Source organism: Stegodyphus dumicola, chromosome 5 (assembly GCF_044657685.1).
Source record: "Stegodyphus dumicola isolate Sdum_Otavi_A_Nest chromosome 5, ASM4465768v1".
Taxonomy (NCBI): Eukaryota; Metazoa; Arthropoda; class Arachnida; order Araneae; family Eresidae; genus Stegodyphus; species Stegodyphus dumicola.
This window is the reverse complement of record NC_140772.1, coordinates 15,641,504-15,663,408: the sequence shown is the minus strand read 5'-3', so window position 1 is coordinate 15,663,408 and position 21,905 is coordinate 15,641,504. Positions and strand designations below refer to the sequence as shown.

Sequence of the window (21,905 nt, the reverse complement as noted above, 5' to 3'; positions counted from 1 at the left end):
AGTAAAAGGATTAACAGCAGTCCATAGAGCAGTTTCAGATCTTGGCAAATCTTCGCAGTCGCGCTATCTTTTAGTGGTTATGATCACAACATTTTTTTTGCAGTATTCCTTTCAAGTATACGATGCTCTCCATATTGATTTTCAGTTACACTGATTTTATATTGGTTTGACGTTTTTATATTGGTTACCAAATGGTGGTATACATTTAACATCGACGAAATTTTCAAGCTGTATTAGGTTGACTATTAATCAGTGAACAGTAAAATTTCGTCTTTGTGTACCTTTCGTGCTACTCGAAGTGAATCCGTAAAATACTATAAGATAATAATAAAAATCGAAAAATTATTAAGTTCTTGGAGAAAATTTTAAAAATCTTATATATAAGCTTCTGAAGTTAAGTACTTCGCAATTTTAATATTAATGCTGTGAAACATTTTGAAGTTTTAGTTCTTAAATGATCCAGAGTTCTGAAATTATCAGAATTCTTTTGTTATTTAACCTTATCGTCTGACCATTTTAATCTACATTCCGATTTTTAAGAACTGGTGTAGAAGTCATTTAGAAGCCAACCATATTTTTCAATCAAATTTAGAGAGTTTTTAAGAGTGTAATTTTGAGCTACAGTTAGATGGTGATTCTTTTCTCTTTGATGTCTGTAAATTTTCGTACTGGATGTTTTCTGTCAATTGACATTAAAAAAAGTATTTCAGTAGTCTGTAATACTGCTTGGTTGTTTTTGCTAATGGTGTGTTATTTGAGAGTAGAACCACATACTTCTCGTAACCGAGCTTCCACTTCTTAAATCAGAATGCGTTTTGAAACAGCAGTGCGATGTCTTACGCAAGAAGTTGGAGCTGCTTGTCGGTCGTCCGCCAAGCTCGGGAACGGCCACGGGAAAGTGGAGGAACGTCGGGGAACTCGTTTGGTAGAGAAGTGGTTCGCCTCCCGCTGCATATGAGGCCAAGGAAATAGGCTAGTCTCGTCAGGGACAATTCATAGGCTGTATACTCCACGACGAACTGTACTCTCGCCGATCGCTGAAACGGTTTCCTGGTTCGGAAGTCCTCTGCTCCTGATTGAGTATTCATAAAAGTGAACGGACACTGACTATGTTCTTAACTATCTTTAATCTGGAATACTACAAGTTGAGCATTTGAAGGACGATGATAGTTGTTAACTCTCGGATTCAGAGATGAATTCTTAGCTAGGAAATAAAGCCTGAGAATAATCTTAAAATAGTAATTTTTGATTGAAATTATGAAGTTATAATGTTTGACATAATAATCAGATAGCTTTATATGTTAGTGTGTGTTCTACGTATTAAATTGTGCACCATTGGCCATTTTTAGTTATATTAAAATGCATTAAAATGAAAATTCTTTAAGCAAAAATGCATATTTAATCTAACCAAGGTCTAAGAATTACTTTTTGGCTAATATATATATATATATATATGTGTGTATTTTTAACATCGTCGTTTTCACTATGCATAATGATATCGCTGATCTTGTATCTGTCACTAATTTTTTTGGGTACTTTTCCGTTTCGCCGGCGCAAATCTCGCCAAGCAGACTTTATTGGCGACAACACACAGTATACACATAAAAAAATGTTAACGAATGTTAGTTTTAAGAATTTCTTATTTTGAAGATATAAACATTTTAATATCGTTTAAAATTTTGTAAAAAAGCTAATAAATAAAGACAATAAATTTGTAAAAAGACATTAATTTAAGAATTTACTATGCTTTCATGGTACCTTATCCTGATTGGCCGGTTCATATCACGTGACCCAAGTGATATCATCTCACGTAAACTACGCTACAAAAATCTAATTCTATCAGTAATTATTTACAATTATTTCAAGTTAAATCTTAATTTTGAATACAAGTTTAAATGCAAGAATTATTTCAATTCGTGCGAATAGCTTACTCAGAAATGATGTAAAACCGCAGTGCTTTACTTCGCTAGTGCATTCTCATTAGAATGGACGAATTTAATCCTTGACTTAATCTTTTCCATATTTTCGCCATTGGGTTAGCGACGTGATTGCATCCTAATTCACTTAATTACCGCCCGCGAATGTACCAGATAGTAAAATTGAACTATCTGGTAAAAATTCTATGTAATTGTATACCAGAATTGAAAGAAACAATCAATCTGATAACAAAATGGCTGCAGTTTATTTTGAAAATGAAAAGTAAATGGTTGCCAGCGAAAATATTCCGTTTGGCATCGGTTGTACCATTATTGGCGACTTTATCGTCTGCGCCGCCAAAACGGAAAAGTACCTTTTTTTTGTAATGATCACATACTGAAAGAATTAAATATTTCTTATCCCGTGTGAATTGCTGTTGATATTTTAATTTGTCCTAAATTATATTTGAAGGCGGTATTGCGACGCCACCGTAGCAAGAAAAGAAATCTACCCTTGTATCTTCTGGCATAAAACGCTAAGAGTGCTTCCCCAACAAAGAATTAAAGTACTATAAATAAAAATAAAAAAAAAAAAAAAAAAAAAAAAAAAAAAATGGAATGCAACATAGTTATTTTATGCAAATCGCTTATTTGCACATCATTTTGAACTAGAACTAAACCAAGGTAACTTTGTCATAGTGAAAAATCGGAATTATTTTCTGGTATGAACAAAAAATTGTTTAGTGGTACCTACAAGTACAAAAATAAAAATTATAAAATCTCAACATTTGCTTGGAAAGAGCAAAGTTGTGGTTGATATGCATTATCAGTTATAAAATTTAAGCATCTAAAGACATCATCAAAATTATGTTTAAGATTAAAAAAGAAGTATGAAAGGTTTCAGTGCCATTGCTCGCTTTGAAATCCTTGAGTTTGTTAATCAAAAATTCGTTAAAGTTTTACAAAATATGAAATCGATAATAAAACAAATTTGGGCTTCCAGATGCCCATATTCGCAGGAGGATTACGTTATTCAAAATTGGTTGGCTCTAGGTACCGTTGTTTTATCACAGTGCGAGAAACAGACATACATTTATGCAGATTCTTCATTATTTAATTTCTTTAAATATTAATAATATTTAGTGGCAACAATTTGAAAAGTGAAACAATGCTTGTAGTGAATCAACGCAAAATGCCAAAACGAAATTAATAGTCCTTCTGGGCAAATTGCCGCTTTGGACTAGAATAATTTTACTTTCCCAGTGAATGCTTTAATAATAATGATTTTCTTCAAAATGACAGTTACTTTAATTCATTTAAACGAGAAGCCAGTGACAGTATACATTTTATTTACATAATTAATATATCCTTTAACAACCATTATTAGGCATACGTCTTAAGAGTTCTCAGAGAAGGAAGGAAACATAACACATTTAGGTTCTTAATTGCGTTCCTTCTACGCAGAAATCAAAATATCCGAAACGTCAGCATGTCAAAAGCGCCATCTAATGGCTGACATCATGATTTCCTAGCAAAAGCATCTGTACCAATAATTTTTATAAAGCCTATAAAGTGTATAGCCAGTCATGAATAACACAGATTTATTATTAATGTTAAAAATGATACTTAGTCTGTTTTAAAGCCTTTCCCATTTTACATCGAATCCAAATCTTTTCATCTAGTTCCATGCCAATTGCTTGTTTTTCATCCTCATGTTGTCTGGGGCCTCACGAAAATTACCGATTCGTGAAGCGGTAAATATCAAATAGACTGGACTGTTAAAAGTTGAGATGCAAGTCAGGTTTCTTTAATGCGCATCACATCTAACTGGGTATATATCTTATTGATGAGTGTGAAAGAAATAGGCTGCGGAATGCTTGATTAACTTTTTGGTTGCAACATTCAGACGTAGTCCAACGAAATTTTTGACTGCTGCATTCAGATTTATTCCAGAAGAGCTTGTAATTTTTAGTGATAATATGCAAAATAAATAAATAATATATACAGTTCCGGTCCAGTTATCAGTTCCGGTGTCGAGTATCTTGTTTAAGATATTTCGAAGTCCGGAAAGTAGGAATTTGATCTGTTACAGACAACTGACACATGATCCACGTGGGCGCAGAAATCTAACTGGCATTCCAAAAATCTGCCGTACCTGTTACAATGGAGAGTTAAATAGAAAAATCTGCTAGATTTAAAAATTTGAAATTTTACAGGTAACGTTTGAATCACACGGGATATCCATGTGTTCTGCTATAAAATAACTTCTATGAATTTTATAGCTATCAAATAGTAATTGCTCGTTTCCAGCATCACATACATATACGCCACCCAAGAATTTCGCCGAATTGTTTTTCTGTAATTTTCCTTGCAGAAAGAATAGCTGTCTATCGTAAATGCCTTTTCCATTTACAAATGAACTGTTCTTATAACTGTATATTAGTGTATTCTAATTATGCCATTAATGTTTTTATAAAATACGTTAAGACGAAATAAGGCCAAAAGTGTTGAGAATGTTTATGCAAGACGAATGCTATGCGCAGAAATATTTTGTTTCCACATTATGTAAGCTGTTACGTAAACACGTCATTTGCCTTTTAAAAACAGAGCTAATTTTTTTTTATATATATCGCAAACATATTAATTTTCCTTATCTCTTGCAATTTCTTCTCTCTTTCTGTAAAGAGGAGGAGGGTGGGTTAAAAGGATACTAAGAACGCGAAGGAAGAAGCGAAACATAACATCGCGAAAGGTAGTTTTATAATTTCCTTTGGAGTTCTGTGGTTTTGCAATTATTCCTATCGCCGAGCGGAACGAACGCCGTATGCTAAGCGGAAATCGGCTTTAATCGCTAGTTGGCATTTCCTATGACGTAGAAGAAATGTCGCGATTTCTTGAATTCTTTCTCACGTTAGTAAATTTGAAATTTTCAGTGCAAGCTCTTATCTGCCATAAGATGTCTTTCATAGAATATTTTTGTTCCGATTAAAGTATTTTAGTAGTTTTATGTAAATTGTTTCGAATTGTAAAGTAAAATCTTAACTGTATCTCACATCCTCCACCATATTTGCTTTTATTCCTTTTTTTTAGATCGTTTAAATATATTTTCGCCTTTAAATAATATTATACCTCACCGATTTTTTTCTCATACTGTTCCTTATGGTTTATTCCTCACTGCCTTAAATAAATTCTTAGAACTATGAGCTTATATAAATAACAGTGTGCCTCATTGTGTTATACTAGCATTAATTAACTAGTAATAAATTATGATAGTAAAACAATTAATCTTGTAATAAATTATGATAGTTAAATTAATAAATACTATGTTTAATTTGTGCTTTTAATACATATACTCAGTAATTTACACACACACACACATATATATATATATACATTTTTTTTTTTTTTTGGTGTGTGCGATTGTGGTCTTGTATTGTATATGGTTCTATGTTGTTTGTTTGCCGCTGTTTTTTGAAAAATGCATGAAAATGTTGGGAACGACAATAGCATAAGTTACTTTAGTTAAATTAATATATACTTTTGTTTGATGACTTTTGTTGATATCTCAGGATGCAAGCATACATATTACTTTGTATTCCATGCTAAATACCTTGATACGAAGCATTTTAACACCGTCAATATTTCCCCCCCCCAGTAACACATCTATTCACCATTACCATACACACTCACCACACACACACACACCTGTGAGACATTATTTATTGTAAATGAAGACAGATTCTTCTCCTTTTAACTACACTCATGGACACAATCGTATGTTAGGATATTTTCTACTTTTTTCCTTTTCTTTCTATAGGCTCTTTTTTTTTTTTCCCCTCTATTATTTTTGGGCCATTTATTTTAAATTTTATTTTGTCTCATCTTTTCTTCCTGGCCTTTTGAACTTGTAGAAAATGTACGAAGTTCCTTTTTACTCTCCTCAAATACGAAATTTCCCCCCTTTCTATATACCTTTCCTTCGCACCTATGCTTGATTTTTCGCCCGTCGGCGCAGAAAGACTTAGCAGGTGCAAAACAAGACATCTGTCTACTTTGTCTGTCTGTCTTGCGGGAACTTTTAAATGGCCTTAGTTGAACACACAAATTGCGTATAATTTTTGACTTAATGATAATATTTCTTGCAATCTGTTAAAACGTGTATTTTAGCGCAATACAAGAAAATTTAGAAAAATCCTTCCACCTGTGGTCTATTGATGGTATAGTTTAATTGATGAATTTTAAGTCATCGGTAACAGTTGAGTCTTCCATTATTTATTTTAAATAACTCAGTAAAATGTGCGATTTATGGAGTTAAGTAGAACCAGTGTTGTAGATCAAAATGCAGAGTAAGGTGTTTCATAAAAGGCATATATGAAAATATTTTGTATAGTCAAATTTAACTGGATAAGAGCTGTGTTTACTTTCGAACGGACTTTTAATTTATAGCGAAAAAATGGTTATGTATATATATTTATAAATATTGAAAAGATTTGAAATAGTAATGCACCCAAATAAAGTATTTAAAATTTAACAGAAACCTAAAAATAGTGTAATATGTGAAATGGAGTGGTAAACAGTGACTTTTTTCAATAAAGTTAGGTTTTTGTATGACACTTTTATGTAAAAAAATAGAAAAAAGGATTATTACTTTTATATATATGCTGGTAATTCTAGCATATTTTGGACTGAAATACTTTGTGTGTGTGCTTGTATATATGTAGTTTGTAATTCGGAGGAGAAATATAGCAGCTTCTGATAAATAATATTTTTTAAAATCATTTTCTGTTTGTGTAATAGTGAAAAAATATTGTTTAGAACTTTTTATGAAATTTATTAAAATGGGAAACAAAAAGGTTTATTAATTAGAAAATAGGAGAGAATATTATGCATGATGTCAGTCGATGAGTTAAATATTTGACAAAGCTGATGTTTTTCAGATGATGTCTATATGCATCTTTTAATTAAGTAATCGTATTTTTTTTTTTTTACGTCAAATGCCCATAGCATTTGTAGAACATTTCACAGTAAAAGTACCTACATGCCTTGATTGCATAGTAAGGTTATAGTAATTAAAAGCAGATTTAAGGGTTTTAAGTGAAAGATCTATTTTTGGTGCAATGGAATTGTTAATGCTGATTATGTGCAATCTGCATATTACATCAAATTTTCAAAATTCTTATGCTAATAAAATGACTTTTGTAAATTTTTTAAATTTAGTTTTGAAATCAATTATAAGAATTACTTTCTTTTTCCTCAAACATAATATGCTGAACTAAGCGTATGCTATTGCAATTGTTAGAAGTATTTTAAAGGGCTTTAGAGGCAGTTCTTTCGCCATACATTTTGAAATTGTGAGTAGGACCACATGTTATTTGTGTTATATGGCTATTGACATAAGCTATTGATGACACTTACGGTTTGTGTATTATGCACTGGGCAAATAAGTTTGCCAGTTTTGGTGATTATGGTGGCCATTTTAATGAAGATGTATCTTTTTATTTTGCTAAGAAAAATGCTGCTTTATTTTTGTACTGATTTTTTTTTTTTTTTTTTTTTTTTAATTTGTGAGAATTTGAAATGGAAAGTAATGCTTTTGTTTGAATATTCAGGTATAAGAGGTGGATTTATAGAATCATAGAAGTTACATTTGCAAGGAACCCTGCATTCCAGAGGGTTCTAAATTATTTTCTGTGTTTGAAGAGAGCAATGTACATCTAATCAAACGTATAGGATAATAATAATAATACGATAAACCACAACCAATTGTATAGGATTATCTGTATTTATTTTAATAGTTGTTCGTACTGTATTAAGACAAAACATTTTATTTTCGGTCTGTAAGGTGATTTAAAATAATTTAAATGTGAAGTCAGTTTTTCTTTAAAATGATTTTTAACATGATGTTTTTTCCCTTGCAGGCCGCAAAAAAAGCGGATAACCAGGCTGCGGAGTTATCCAGTCTCCTTCGTCCAAAGGAAAAGGAGGGTGACCTGAATAAAAAAGTATTGTCTCGAAGTAAAGTGCACCAGTTTGCTAGGAATGCATTTGGCTCTGCAAAAGCTAGTGTTTCACCTAAGAGCAATGGGGTGGTGGAACCGGTGGATAATGGAGAAGCTCGCAAGAACGTGCCTGACCATTTAACACTTTTACAGCTCTTAGCATTAGTAAGTATTGCGTGATATACAATAATTGATTATTTTTAAAAATTAAATACTCTCTGTGTGTTAGCTTCCAAGAAAATGTAAATTTTTTTTACAATTGCTGTAATGCTAAATCTCCTATGTCTTCTAGAATGCTCTTGACTTAACTGCTCCTGCAAGTAATGTTCTACTGAAAAACAGGCTTAATAACTGGGTGCAACTTTCTGGTCATGAAGGTAATTTTTTAATATTATCTGAATATTGGTTTTGTCTTATTATATACCATTTAGTTATGATACATAATTTTTATTGATGCAGCTATAAATCATTAATTATTGTGAAAAAGAATCATCTGCAGCCTCATGTACTTAATATTATGAAAACGCGGTGATGTTTTGTTATGTTGCCACAAGAAATGATTTTGGTAATAAGTAATAATTTAAATAAAAATAATCCTTGCATCTTTTGTTCTAAATTGTCACCTAACATTTCTGAAGAACTATTTAAATTAAGATTTATTAATATTTTAAGTGGACTGCAAATAACTTATTCAGCAAAAGTCTGCCGTAGGTTGCGAATATCAGTTTTAGGCATTCGTTTCTTGTATAAAAAAACAAAAATCACTCTGATTAGTATTACCAAGTAGAGGAATGTTATTCAAAGCTCAGCAGTAATGTACTTGCATAAAGTTTTCAATATGATTTCACGACAAAAGTTATAACTGTATGTGGTAAATCATTAAAATACATAAAATATGTTGTTCATCAAAGATAATTTATTAATAAGCAGTTTTGGGTAATCCAACCTCCATGCTGAATTAGGTGTCATCTTGCTTCCAGATAATCTACCAGCAAATAGTTAAAAATCCCTGTTTTAAAAATGAAGTCAGTTTTTTTAATTCACCAGTTGTGTTTTTTTATATATGAATCGTTCTTAAGCTCTATAGTAGTAAACAGTTACTGCATCATGATGTTTAAATAAGTTATATAAAAATTGATATTGCTGGACCAAGAAATTTAGTATATCATGTGCTTGGTATGACCACAGGTTATTTATTCTCTATAAAACGCCACCACCAGACTAAACCAAGAGATTTTATGAAACTAGAAAATGCAATGTCTTTTCTCTGTATTTGTAATAAGGTTCCTTCATAATGATATCCTTTCACAAAAGTGATAGCATCTTACGCAGGTTGGCCACTGTTTAAAGTGACCAACTTTTATAGTTCTTTGTACTTGTTATATTTCTAAATCTTAACTTTTCCCCTTTTATAGTTCTGAACCCGAACTTTTTATATACTGAACTGTGGCCACTTTCATAAGGATCTCTGAGCATAAAATTGTCCTTAGCCTTGTAAAGATTAATTTCTAACTTTTAAAACACCATCTTAATAAAGATACGGATACTTTTATGCCAGAGTATCTCTATGCACATGGAATTTCACTGACTTGCTAATCACAGTAGCAAACTAAAATCCTGTTTGCATAGCAATGCCCTAGCACAAAAGTGAGAGCATCTTTTTGAAGGCAGTATTTTACAAATTAAAAAATGATACATACCCACATCTTCATGAAGGTTTCTATCTTTTCTAACAGTAGATAACTTGCATAATAGTACAGACACCTTTAGGGGTACTGTTATAAGATGGTCTCTTTGTAGCTAAGTAGAATAGCATATTTATATATTTTTAATATCCCTTCCATGCTTGTTATAATTGCCAATAATACTAATATTTTGAATTTTTTGTTAGGGTCATTTGCTCCTGCTGGACCAGGAACTATTTGGAAGAAGAGTTCTCCAGATGGTGTTGAAATAGAAGCATACAAAAAGCTAATGAAAGATCCTCTTGCTACAATGGTGCCACATTTTTATAAAGATGTCGAGTATAATGGAGAATGTATCCTTGCCTGTTAGAAATATTTTAATTTTATGCTTATGAATTTCTTTGTTCTCATGATATAAAAAACTGAAATTGAATCGATCATACTTTGGTATCATCTTTGACTTGAAGCTTAGACTTTATTGAAATGCAAGACCTTCTGTATAATTTCAAGAATCCTGCTGTGATGGACATTAAAATGGGAACAAGGTAATGTTAAGAACTTGAGAATTTGTTATTCTATAAATTTTATTTTGCTTTTTATCTCTCTTATGTACGATGCTTATAAAAATGTTCTTATTTTAGAACTTTCTTAGAATCAGAAGTAGAAAATAACAAAGCTCGAAGTGATTTATATGAGAAAATGGTAAAGGTAGATCCTACAGCTCCTACGCCTGAGGAAAAGGAAAATAAAGCCATTACCAAGTTAAGATATATGCAGGTAAACATATTTCTTTAATGTGTTTTTAATGGCAACTCAAAAACCAGAAAATGCATATTGACTTGATGGTGAAGCATCGTGTGATTATCTTTGGTAACATTTTCCTGGTGATCTTTTTTTTTAAAATGAAACAATGTTAGCCACATTTTTGTAACCTTTATCTGCTTAGGTATAGCTTCTGAGTTGTAAATGAAAAATTCTGGGAGCTATACCTGCTTGTCATCATGAATTAAATGCTTAGCTTTTGAAAGTGAAGAAAAACTACTGAGTGAAATTGATGTACTTAAGATCAGAAGAAAAAATTGCAAATGATAGTCATGGTTGATTACCTATTATAGAACAGAAACTATAAATGGAAAACAGATAAGGGCTGCTAAGATGTCATTAGAGAGGTTTTGTTGCTCTAAAAATCAGGGCATCAAAAAATTGCATAGAAAATGCAAGTCTGGGATTATTGAAAATTACTCATCATGCCTATTGTCTTTTCCATTTAAATACTGTATGGGACATTCAGCTAGCTGATTTTGCAACTTGTATTTGAATGTTAAAACACCTCATTATTAGAGGCAAAAGATTCATTTTTTTTTTTTTTTCTTTGAGGAAGCAGTGTTTTGTATCAAATATATACTTGGTTTTTTCTAACATGACTGAGCAATCTCTGATTATTAATGATGATTTGGGCTACATGTGTGGATTGATTTGGTTCTTGCATATCTTGAATTTCTGTTTTCACATACTGTTGTGCCACATATTTCATTCTAAATTTTGCTTTTCTTTGTTTTATGTTTACGTATTGTTTTCAGGTTTTTTAAAACAGGAATCTCCTTTATCTGTTAAATTAACTGTTCGATCTTACTTTTGTAATTAATTTCTTAATTTCTGGTCAAAAATTTATTTATTGAAATTTCAGATGTGTATTATGTCATTAAGTTTAGTTTCTCTTTCAGTTTCGAGAAAATCTGAGTTCTTCTGCGGAACTTGGCTTTAGAATAGAAGGATTTAAGGTAATTATATTAATATGCATATAGTAACTGTATTGATAATTCTATTAATGTTGCATATATATAATATAATAAATAATATGTGTAAGATAAAATTTTAAAACCTATCTAAACTCTTTTTTGACTACAATTTTTTTAAATCTATTTTAGCGACATGTAATAAGCATGCACCAATGCATGGTATGTTTCTGCAAAATTTTGAATTCATAATCTTTATTCAGCAATCTTTTTTAACAGCCACAGGCTGTTTCTAGCATATTGGGATATATTTTTAATGGAAAAACTTCTGCACTGCATAGTAATAATAAAATGATGTGAAATTCTTAGTCAGCCCCATTTGATGACTGTATCACTAACAGTCAATAATATAAATACTATAATAACACCCACTGGAGAGGGAATTTCAGAAAACTTTTAAGTTTCAAGCCTTTGAAGCTAAATCTGTGCATCTTGATTAGAAAAGTTTTAACTCTTTAAGATCAAAGTATAATTTTTCTTTTTTCCAAAGTTTAAAGTTTTTTTTTAGTGAGTGAGCTTTTCATTAGTTCAGTGTGATTATTTTTATGCTTATGCTGTGAGTTTTACCAGAATTAAATATTGACAGGTGCTTTTTAAATTGAAAATTCTCATATCAGACTACTTATTATATTATTACATATATATACGAAGAAGAACTTTTATGGCAAGCACCTTGTCTAAAATAAGTAAAGTGCTTCTGAAAGTAATTACTATTTCTAGCAATATAAAAATTGAATACTGGCCAATATTTTTTAATGTAGTATATTTACATTGCTGTTTTAAACAACTTTCTGAATATATGATGGTTTCTAGAAGACCAAATTTGAGTGGCATTATGTATGATCTTTCATTCAGAGAGGGGTTTATTATTTACATATGAAATTACTGTCTTTCTCCATCTCAGTTTTGAATTGGATTACTATGCACACATGGAACAGTATTTTCTTTAAAATAATTTACTGGACATTATACCTGCCTTAAATGAGCAAAGTAGCATTTAAAAAGTATACTAATTTACTACTATTTTCAATTAAAAATATATTTAGTCTTATATTTTGGCATGGTATTAGATAGTTTAATTTTCTTTCTTGTAGAATATCATCAACATATGTAATAAGCTGTCTCATGTACTTGAATGCTTACTTGAATATTCCCTCTTCTAAAACACCTTAGTCTTTGTAGTGTGCACCGTGAGTTGCATAGAAACTTTGCAGATGAACCTTAAAAGAAAATGTTTGTGGTTGCGACATTCCAGTCTGATGTTCTTCTGATGTCATAATCATGTCACTTTTCTCTTCCTATATCTTATTTTTCACTCTTTTGATCAGATGACTTTGAAAACTGTGAGCAACTAACATAAATCGGTGATGCAACTGCATATCAAAACCTCAAACTCTTTGGTCAATACATGTGGAGTTCTTCAGTTGCCTTAATACTATATGGATGGCAAAGGTGTTTTTAGCAACCATGTGCAACTTGCTAATCATGAACTTGAACCAATGTTCCATGCCTTTCTTCTTTTGGTAGGGTTTTATTGTTAAAAAAAAAGTAAGCCAGCAGGTTGTTTCTGCCTGTTGTCAGTGCAGGATTTATGTATAAATTATACAAGCTATAGCTTAGGACCCCTACCTTTCTTGGGGGCCCCCAAAAATTTAAAATATAGTATAACAGACTTATAAAGGGCCCTGTATTTCAAATAGCTTAGGGTCTCATCAAGTTTAATTCTGGCCCTGCCTGTTGTGATACATGCTATTATCATTCAACATTGCTTTTCTGCTCCCTCGACTCGCATCGGTATGTACTTTTCAGCTATTTGAATGTCATTTGAGGTAATGAAGAAAATATAAGTTTTGTAACCTTGCCTATTTGTCCTAGCCATGTATGTATCTTTTTTAAAATCTGAGAATGTTTCTGAAATGCTAGCAGTTTCTCTTAGTTGGTGCCGAGAAGCTGTTGCACTGTTCATGTTTGACACAAAATCACAACTTTATGTTGTTCCAGTAAATATCTTGCTCTGTTTTAACTTCTTTTATATTCATGTTCAGGAATTTTTGTTTTGGACATTTTCTCAGGTCTCTGGACTGAATAAGCCCTTTTGCCTGAATTTCTCAAAATATATCTCAACAAATTTGCTACCAATCAGATATTTTGCTGTCTTTATGAAAAAAGATAGCTGATTTTCTGATGTTTTCACTAGAGCATCCCTTCGTCAATCCATTGGTGCCAGATTTTTTTCCATTTATATCGAACTTCTTTCCCGTTGCTAGATTTTTGCTTGCGTTTATTTGCATAACGCACCACTTGCAGTTTAAATGTGGCTGTGAGACTCGCAGGCATTTGACCCATGCTTAGCACACACAGAACTGGCTCTTGGCAGTTCACATTAATCAGGAATTAGCAGTGTTGGTATATATATATATATATTTTGCATATCCAGTTTAGAATGCTAAGAATTTCTTTCCCCCAAGTATATTTCAGAAAGTTTAGCTTATGCATATGTGGCTGATACATGTGCAGATATGGTATTTAGATTAGTTTTAAAATACAGTTGTACTTATGTTATTATTCTCATTTGCATCTTGTGTACTAAAAATTGCTGATGTTATGAACTAATGTAATTTTTAAAAATTAAAATTGCCTTAAAGATTTATTTAAATTTTGCAGAATTATAGATCCTAAATTGAAATTTTTATTTCCTTTTAGGTTCATGGTGAAGAACCTACCAAAGATTTAAAAATGTTAAAATCTAAAGAAGATATCTCCAGAACGCTAAGGCAGTTTTTCAATAAGAGTGAGAAAATACGGCTACAGTTGATTACTCGACTTCAGAATTTGAGAACAAAATTAGAAAAGTCGCCTTTCTTTCGCCAGCATGAGGTATGTGTTTATTTTTTCAGATATTTTTAGGAAGTCTTTATATGAAAATCAAAATGATACTTTCTAATTATCTGTTCCTCCCTCTTTTTGAAAAGTCGCTAAGTTGTTGGTGGCTAATTTTCACGAATCTATTATGTGAAAGGCAATGGCCATTTTATAAATGGTAGCATACTTAGGATTTGAGCAATGAACCAATAAAATTAAAAAGGCAAGAAACATTCATAATAACACATTTAACCTTTTTCAAGAAATCTCTCTCTCTCTCTTTTTTTTTTTTTTTTTGTTACACTGTTATTCTCTTGATTTATACAATGATTTGTTTTCAGTTAATCAGAATGGAACAAAATTGGCATTGTGCACAAACTTGGCATTTTAACAAGCTGTTGCCCTGCTCAAGTGCGTAGTGATGCTTGAAAGTTTTCGTATTCTGTTTCCATAAATTTGCCAATTTAAGAAGTACAACTTCATGAAATGTGAATTTTTGCTTTCTTTGCTGTTTGACAAAACACCATATTTTCAAGAAATGCAGCACTTTGTTTTTCATCAGCCAATGAACTCCACAGTCTGATTTGGATTCATTACAAGGGGGGGAGAGAATTCTCAATGCAAAAGCAAACAATACTCAGAAAAATGACTGTCAAATTTGAACGGAGGGAATCTACATGTATTGAGGTGCTCATCTGTTGCTACATAAAGACATTTTTGGAGCATCGGGTTGCCACATGACTCTTTTGGCTTACGTAATGCATTGCCTGATGCATTCGTTTTTTGAGGGCGGAGTGGATAATTAGAAAGAACCATCAAAACTTTTAATATTCTAATTCTGAGAAAGGGAGGCAAGTTTAAATACCTCTTACACAGCATATTTCAAGATGGAATTAGGTATTTTCTTATTATTGTATTGTGAACTCCTGGATTAACCAGGCCAAGTTAAGTTTTTTATTGCAAATTGATGGTAAAAGTACTATCATAAGCCATCAGAATAAAGTAAAGTGTGTATAGTAAAAAATAAAAGGGTGTAGAAAAATACATGGGATAAGAGACAGATCATGTTGCAGCATTTAAGAATTACTTTTATTCACAACAATACATAATCTGAAATATATAAACATTGTTAAATCATCCATTAAAAATAAAGGTTAATCTTCGGATTATGGTAACTTGGCGATTTTTTCGCGAAAATTTGGCGACCAACCCTGCTACAGCAACCTGTTAGTTTTTTTTTTGAGACGGCATTTTGTTTTCACGAAGTAAAGGCATGTTTTTTTTTTACTCAACATTTTTTCTCCAACAATCTGCTAGCAGAATTACGCTTATGCTAGAACTTTTATGGAACAAAAGTGCTTAATCATGATGAAGATTAGGTGTGAAATTGAGAGAAAGTGCAGAATCGTCCACTGCTTCCCACGTTTTTAAGAATTGCACACACAACAGTATCCATGTACACGTCAACCTATTTTCACTTAAAAAAAAAAATCCCAGAATTGCACAAAAATGGCATTGCGCACACTCTTGACTTTAACCATGTACACTACTAAAGTTCTAGCTAGTAACCTATATCGCCTTACCAAAATGTCGCCAAACTACCTGTTACCATATTCCAAAGATTAGCCAAAATAAATTGTTAAAGGGTGAAAATAAATGCAGGCCACAGGATTAAACTTTTGTTTTCCATTAATTCTTGCCAAAACACAAAAGTATTATAAATATTATCTGCTGCGTTTTGAATGTTGACTTGATTTATACAACCAAATGAAGTTATTTCCCAAATTAAATTGTTAAGCAATACAAATAAATTGCTAATACTATTTTTGTGTTAATTATAATATGAATTGCTATCCTTTCATACATTTTTCTAACTATTGCTGAGTAACTCCCATTTTGAGTTAGCTGTGGACATTGTCCTCCCTATTAACCTTGTTAAGTGGTAGTTTTATTATACTAAACAAGCAAAACTACGGTACATTCAAGAGTATTTCTGAGGCCTTTTAATCTTTATTTGTGACGACCACAAGACTCAGTTTGGGATTTTGAAGGTTTTGTAGTAGTACTAAATTCTTTCATTTCACAGAAAATGGTTTCTAGCTAATAGCAATTTTTTTTTTAATTTATTTTTATTTTTAGCTTTAACAGTTAACTTTAATTATAGTTGTTCTTGCATGTCTCTCATTTTTAACTGTGGTGCTCTCTTTTACATTTGACTGTTGCTACAGTGTTGTATGCTTTTAATTGAAAGACAAATTATGTTCATTTAAAACGTATTTCTAGTCCATTAAATTTTACAGATACGAAGAAAAATGTGAGAAGTTTGTTGCTTAAAAAATACTTGCATTTAATAATCTAATTTTTTAAAGGTGTAGAAGTACTGAGAATTCATTAATTTTTTAAATCACAATAGATCTGTCAGTTGTTAGGTCAAGTTTAAGTTATAATAATTCAATAATTTAAAAGATTTTAGTTTAGCATGGTGTCTAAGTAAAAAGGATTGAGAATTTATGTCAGTATTATAGGAAGTTGATAAATTGCATTTGAAATCCATAAGGTGAAGGAACTTTGCATTTTATGAAATTTTTAAAGTTTTTATTACTAAGTAAATTTATCCTTTCTAGAACAAAATTTTATAATGAAATAATGAAACAATGAAACAAAGACCCTTCTTTAGTGTAACTAGTTTAATTAGAATAAGTTATGTACTTGTTATGGAATAAATGTCAGGTTGCAGTTTTTATCCTAGCTAAAAATATACTTGAATTTTTCTTTGCTCTAACATTCACACACACATTTTGTTTCTTGTCATTTTTACTCGCATAGCAAATCAAAAATGCTTGATTTTAACCTTAAAAACTTATTGTCCTATTTTCTTATTGCTATTATTAGTTTTAAATTATACACTTATTTAATCAATTATCCTATATTTCATCAGCCGTAATATATGACTGATGAAATATTGTTTCTATGAAAGAAAGGAATTAAAAGGAATTTAGGTATAATATATATATATCAGTTAAATTTTGTATGAGTAGTAATATGATCAAATAAGAGAATGTAATATGGATAAATCTGAATTAAGTGTTATTATTACTAATGTATAAAGGCAAAGTAATAAATTAAGGTTATTTACAGGTGATAGGTAGCAGCATTCTTATTATTCATGATGGTAAAAGAGCTGGTGCTTGGATGATAGACTTTGCAAAGACTATGCCATTGCCTGAAGGCATTTCTATTGATCACAGGTCAAGATGGTGTAATGGCAATCATGAAGATGGCTACCTCACTGGTTTAGATAACTTGATAATGGTAAGTACTTGCTTTATATTTCTTAATTCTGAATGAAAAAAAATCCAAGAAACTTATGAAGTTTTATGTTACTACATTTACTTTATGTATTTTCTTAGTATGCAGAAAGTTTGCATATATTTTATATTTAAAAAAGTTTTTTGGAAGCATAAATTTGAATTTTCTTAATTTAACTGTACTTTTTCCCATTAAACCTTTCTTTGCATATCTCCTTGTAACTACATGTTAAAATATAAAATGCAGTTTTAAATCTATAAAAGGTTAAATAAAACTGTTGGAATTTCAAAAGGTCAGATAGAAGATAAATATTTAAGAAAACAGAATAAATGACGAGAAAGATATTATTAAGATTGTCCTGATTTATATGGCAGTTAAGGGGGATGGCTGCAGTATCATTTTGTTAGTTTGAATTTGAATCTTGGAAAGGCATTGCTGTTTCTAAATGTAGATTGTCTTTTTGGATTAGCTCTTACATATCAAGAAGCTAACAATACCCTTGGGTCCATCTCCTGGGCTGTCTGTTAAAACTGGAATGAAGCTGGCCAGAAGTTGTATTGTCATGTATGGTGCGAAAGATCTCTGCCAACGATAGTCACTTTCTTCCTTTTGGCCACAGTGGGTTCCGGAACCTGATAAGGGTGATTTGAAGATAAGGAAAATTGTAACAAGGCATTAAAGTTGATCTTAAATAGAATAAAATATTTCATATAAAACGAAGGAACCAGTACTATGAAAAAAAATATTAAATATATTATTACATTAAATTCATAGAATTTTTAAGCATGCAACTCTAATATTAAAGAAACGGAAGGTCTCTCTAAAAAAAAACTACTCTTTTGAAATTGAGCATTTCAGCAAGAACATGTCACAAGAAATGTGTACTGAACCTTCAGGAAATGAGAAGCAAATTGGTATGGTTTGAAATGGGTGTATAGTTATATTTTATCTTAGTTTGGGCAAAAGTTAATATTCGATCACTCCTTAAAGTTTGTTCCATTAATTCTGAAAAGCTTTGTATATGTTGTTATAAATGGATAAAAAAAATATATGCATAGTGTTTATCAGTTTCCCAAATACTGTCTGATTATTGTTTTTGATGTAGCATAATTAGTGCGGTAACAGGCTAGAGGTATATCAAGTAAATGCAGAAGTTTTGCATATTATTAATTTTAAGGAAAGTAGTCTTCTGCTGCCGGTTTTCCCGATCTGTGACCATAGAAGCTGCCCCTTGCACCATCCATGAATAGCTCAATACTCGAGATCAAACTGCACTTACTAGATTCCTTAGTGGCCATCTGTTATCAATGACTTTTGTTGAACGTAATAAACACTTTGAAATAGACACTAAGTGTTCTACTGCACAGGCCTCTCCTGATCACATCTTATCTTGTCTGGGGCTTACCACCAGACAGGATCTGATTCAGGATTGACTTTTTGTACTGGACTCTTTTGGGGTGAATGGGCTCATGGACCTGATCTAGCTCTGCCGGTCACAGTAATGAGAAACAACAGGAAAGTAGTTTACAATATGTTACATTTAAAACCATTTAAACCATGATGGGTTTCACATGGTCTGTCAATTTTCTTTTGGAAATTTAATTTTAAAAACTCAATTCTGAATTTTATTATGTAAACTGGAGACTGAGCTGTTTATCCTATTTCCATAATAGTATGGAATTATGAAACAAGAGTTGTACAAACTTGTAAATTGTGTAGGATAAAAAACAAAAAATGTCTGCATTTGAAAGTAGGCATCCGCCTGTGGGAGTTTTTAAGCTTGTATGTGAAGTTGTCATGCGGTTTGATTACTGTTATTCTTCCAATTTATGTCCTGTATATGAAGGAGGCTTGTTTTTTTAAGGAAGTAATTAAAAGTATTTGGGAGTATGTCTCTGAAAAACGAGCTAATTGCTGGTATGAGTGACTACTGAACTAGAGTAGTTAAACAGGGATTCGAATCCTGGTGAATGAGTTAATTGCATGAATATTTTTATGGCTTTCACAATGTGTAACATAAATATGAGTCTGTTTTTGGAAGAAAGTTTTCCACAAAGTCATCTCTTTCCTGCAGCAGATAATCTTTGTATGCTTTGCCATATTCTAACAACTCTGAAAAATTTTCATTATTTTGAAGAAAGGCCAAACGGTGCATATAAATTTTTCCAGTTTTCATCACATTCTACTCTGCATTTTCTTTGCGAGATGGTATATTTATTTAATAGCTAATATGCTCACAAGAATAAGCTTTAAGCAAATAAGGCTTTTGATTTCAGATGTTGAACAAATTGCAATTACAAAAATTACTTGAAAGAGTATTTTACATTTTTCCTGGAAATCAGTTTTTCACATTCTTCAGTTATACTGCCACACCAATTTTTAAAATTTTCGTTTACAGTTTAATTTTGGAATTTTACAGTCCGTCATTTTATATTTATGCTTTACTTGAATGTTAATTTTCTAGATTAATTTTGAGATTAATTTAAAATTTTTTATTACAGGTTTTGAAAGAATCCAGAAATAAAGGCAATGGTTTGTAGGCTACGTATCTTGTCCAGTTGCAAAATATGATTGATAAATATGCTTATGGAAAAGCTTTTGGACTTTGTATATTGTTGGTGTTTTAGTGTTTAAATTGGCAGGCAAACAAGTCAGTCGCCTGTTCTGAAGTTCCTAACTTTCTTGTGTTTTGCTGCTAGAATAAGTTTTAAAATATATGCACAAAATAATATCTGAATATTTGTGCCATACCTCTATAGTCATTAAATTTATATGGAATTCTATTCATATGTGTATAAGAATAAGGTGTATCTCTTTCAATTAAAGATGTATCTCTTTCAGTTCATTAAATCTAGTGATAATGTTTTTCTAGTGGCAAAATGTACATATAAATCTTTTGAATAATATTATTGTGATATATTTTTATAAACTGATATAGTCTGAGTTTTCCAAGCAGCATGATGGCTATTATGCTCTGTGAGATAAACTTCTAAAGAAATATCAGTTTATAAAATATTATATCATAATGTATCATTATTTGATGTAATAAAAAACTTTGTGTTTATCTTCATGAATATTAGTGCCAAATATCTGTTGAATTCAATGAAATATTTAAAAAGAGTCAGATTTTGAAATTCTTTTTCTACATGTGAATTTATAATATAGGTTTGAGCAGTATTATATTGTTTAATCAACAAATATGTTGATGAAACAAGGAAATGTAATTGTACATAGATTGTCCAATTTAATCTGCTTAAGTAACTCGATTTCTCAGTTCATACTGAGGCTTGTTAATAGCATCATATGTGTAAATATGTAGTAGCTTATTTATTATGATTAGTAATAAAATATTGAAATAAAAATGGATTTAATGTTTCATTATTTTATCAATGTCTAATAATACAAATTACCTATCATAGCTCCTTTTAGTTTTAGCTTGCCAGTAGCATAATGAAATTGATCTTTTGAATATGATTAATTTTTTATGAGGCTTCATTCATAGTAATATAACTGCCTAGTTGCTTAGATTCTTTTCCTTAAATCTTTTTTATGTATCTGGTTGTAACGAAAGTTTTCTGCCACAAAACGTTCTTAATAAAGTTAGGGAAAAAAAAAAAAAAATGAAAGCAGTACCTTTAGTGCAGGTAGTAATCACCACCTAAATCTGATTTTTTGCCAATGTTTTGGTAGTTTTTCAAAGCCTTCGGCCCAGAAACTTGGTGGCCACAAGTCCAAAAAAACAGATCAACCTCATTTTGGATGTTCTGTGCAGAATGGAATATAGCACCAGCAGATGTAGCTGCAAGTGTGAAAAAAAGTAGAAGTCCGAAGGAGTGACGTTGGGGGCTATATGGTCTGGCAAATGATCACATTCAAATCCGTATACTGTGTAGGCAATGAATGTAGACACATGTGGTCTTGCATTATCTTGGTGGAACATCAACTCTTTGCACCGGAACTCAATTCAATGTTTTTCCTTGATAGCAGCTTCAACAGGTAGTAGCATCTCATTGTACACCTTACTGTTGAGGGTTTTACCTTTTTCCAACTACTCTTTGTGAATAATAAATACCATGGCAGTCCCACCAGATTAAAAAAACGTGTGATATTTTGTTAGTCAAATCGCGCTTTGCTTTGTTGCCGACGAGCTCACTGGGAGCAGACCAAATCCTTTTCGGCCTGTGTTGTTCAAGTAAATCCACTTTTCATCACAAGTGACGAACCGATCCAAAATTTTGTCCTTGCATAGATGTTTGAGCAGATTAGTGCAGGCCTGAACAACTCCTGTCCTTATCTGCTTGAGTCAGCTCATGTGGCACCCAGTGATTGAATTTGTAC

The 21,905-nt window shown here is 31.4% G+C and overlaps 1 protein-coding gene and 1 long non-coding RNA gene across 7 annotated transcripts in view; one reads left to right on the top strand and one right to left on the bottom strand.

The window, feature by feature from the left end:
* Positions 1-20,933, top strand: part of IP3K1 (inositol-trisphosphate 3-kinase-like protein) — a 410,761-nt gene extending 389,828 nt beyond the window's left edge. For all 5 annotated transcript variants that reach the window (XM_085816461.1, XM_085816463.1, XM_035363093.2 and 2 more), the window contains exons 2-10: positions 7,835-8,080; positions 8,208-8,292; positions 9,807-9,953; positions 10,073-10,145; positions 10,242-10,377; positions 11,325-11,381; positions 14,100-14,273; positions 17,397-17,570; positions 20,069-20,933. In XM_085816461.1, coding sequence (XP_085672587.1) covers positions 7,835-8,080; positions 8,208-8,292; positions 9,807-9,953; positions 10,073-10,145; positions 10,242-10,377; positions 11,325-11,381; positions 14,100-14,273; positions 17,397-17,570; positions 20,069-20,107 — 1,131 coding nt within the window. In that variant the 3' untranslated portion in view covers positions 20,108-20,933. The remainder of the gene's footprint in view (positions 1-7,834; positions 8,081-8,207; positions 8,293-9,806; positions 9,954-10,072; positions 10,146-10,241; positions 10,378-11,324; positions 11,382-14,099; positions 14,274-17,396; positions 17,571-20,068) is intronic.
* Positions 17,568-21,905, bottom strand: part of LOC146997057 (uncharacterized) — a 103,558-nt gene continuing 99,220 nt past the window's right edge. For both annotated transcript variants that reach the window (XR_015041089.1, XR_015041090.1), the window contains exon 2: positions 17,568-18,199. This is a non-coding gene — a long non-coding RNA (uncharacterized LOC146997057). The remainder of the gene's footprint in view (positions 18,200-21,905) is intronic.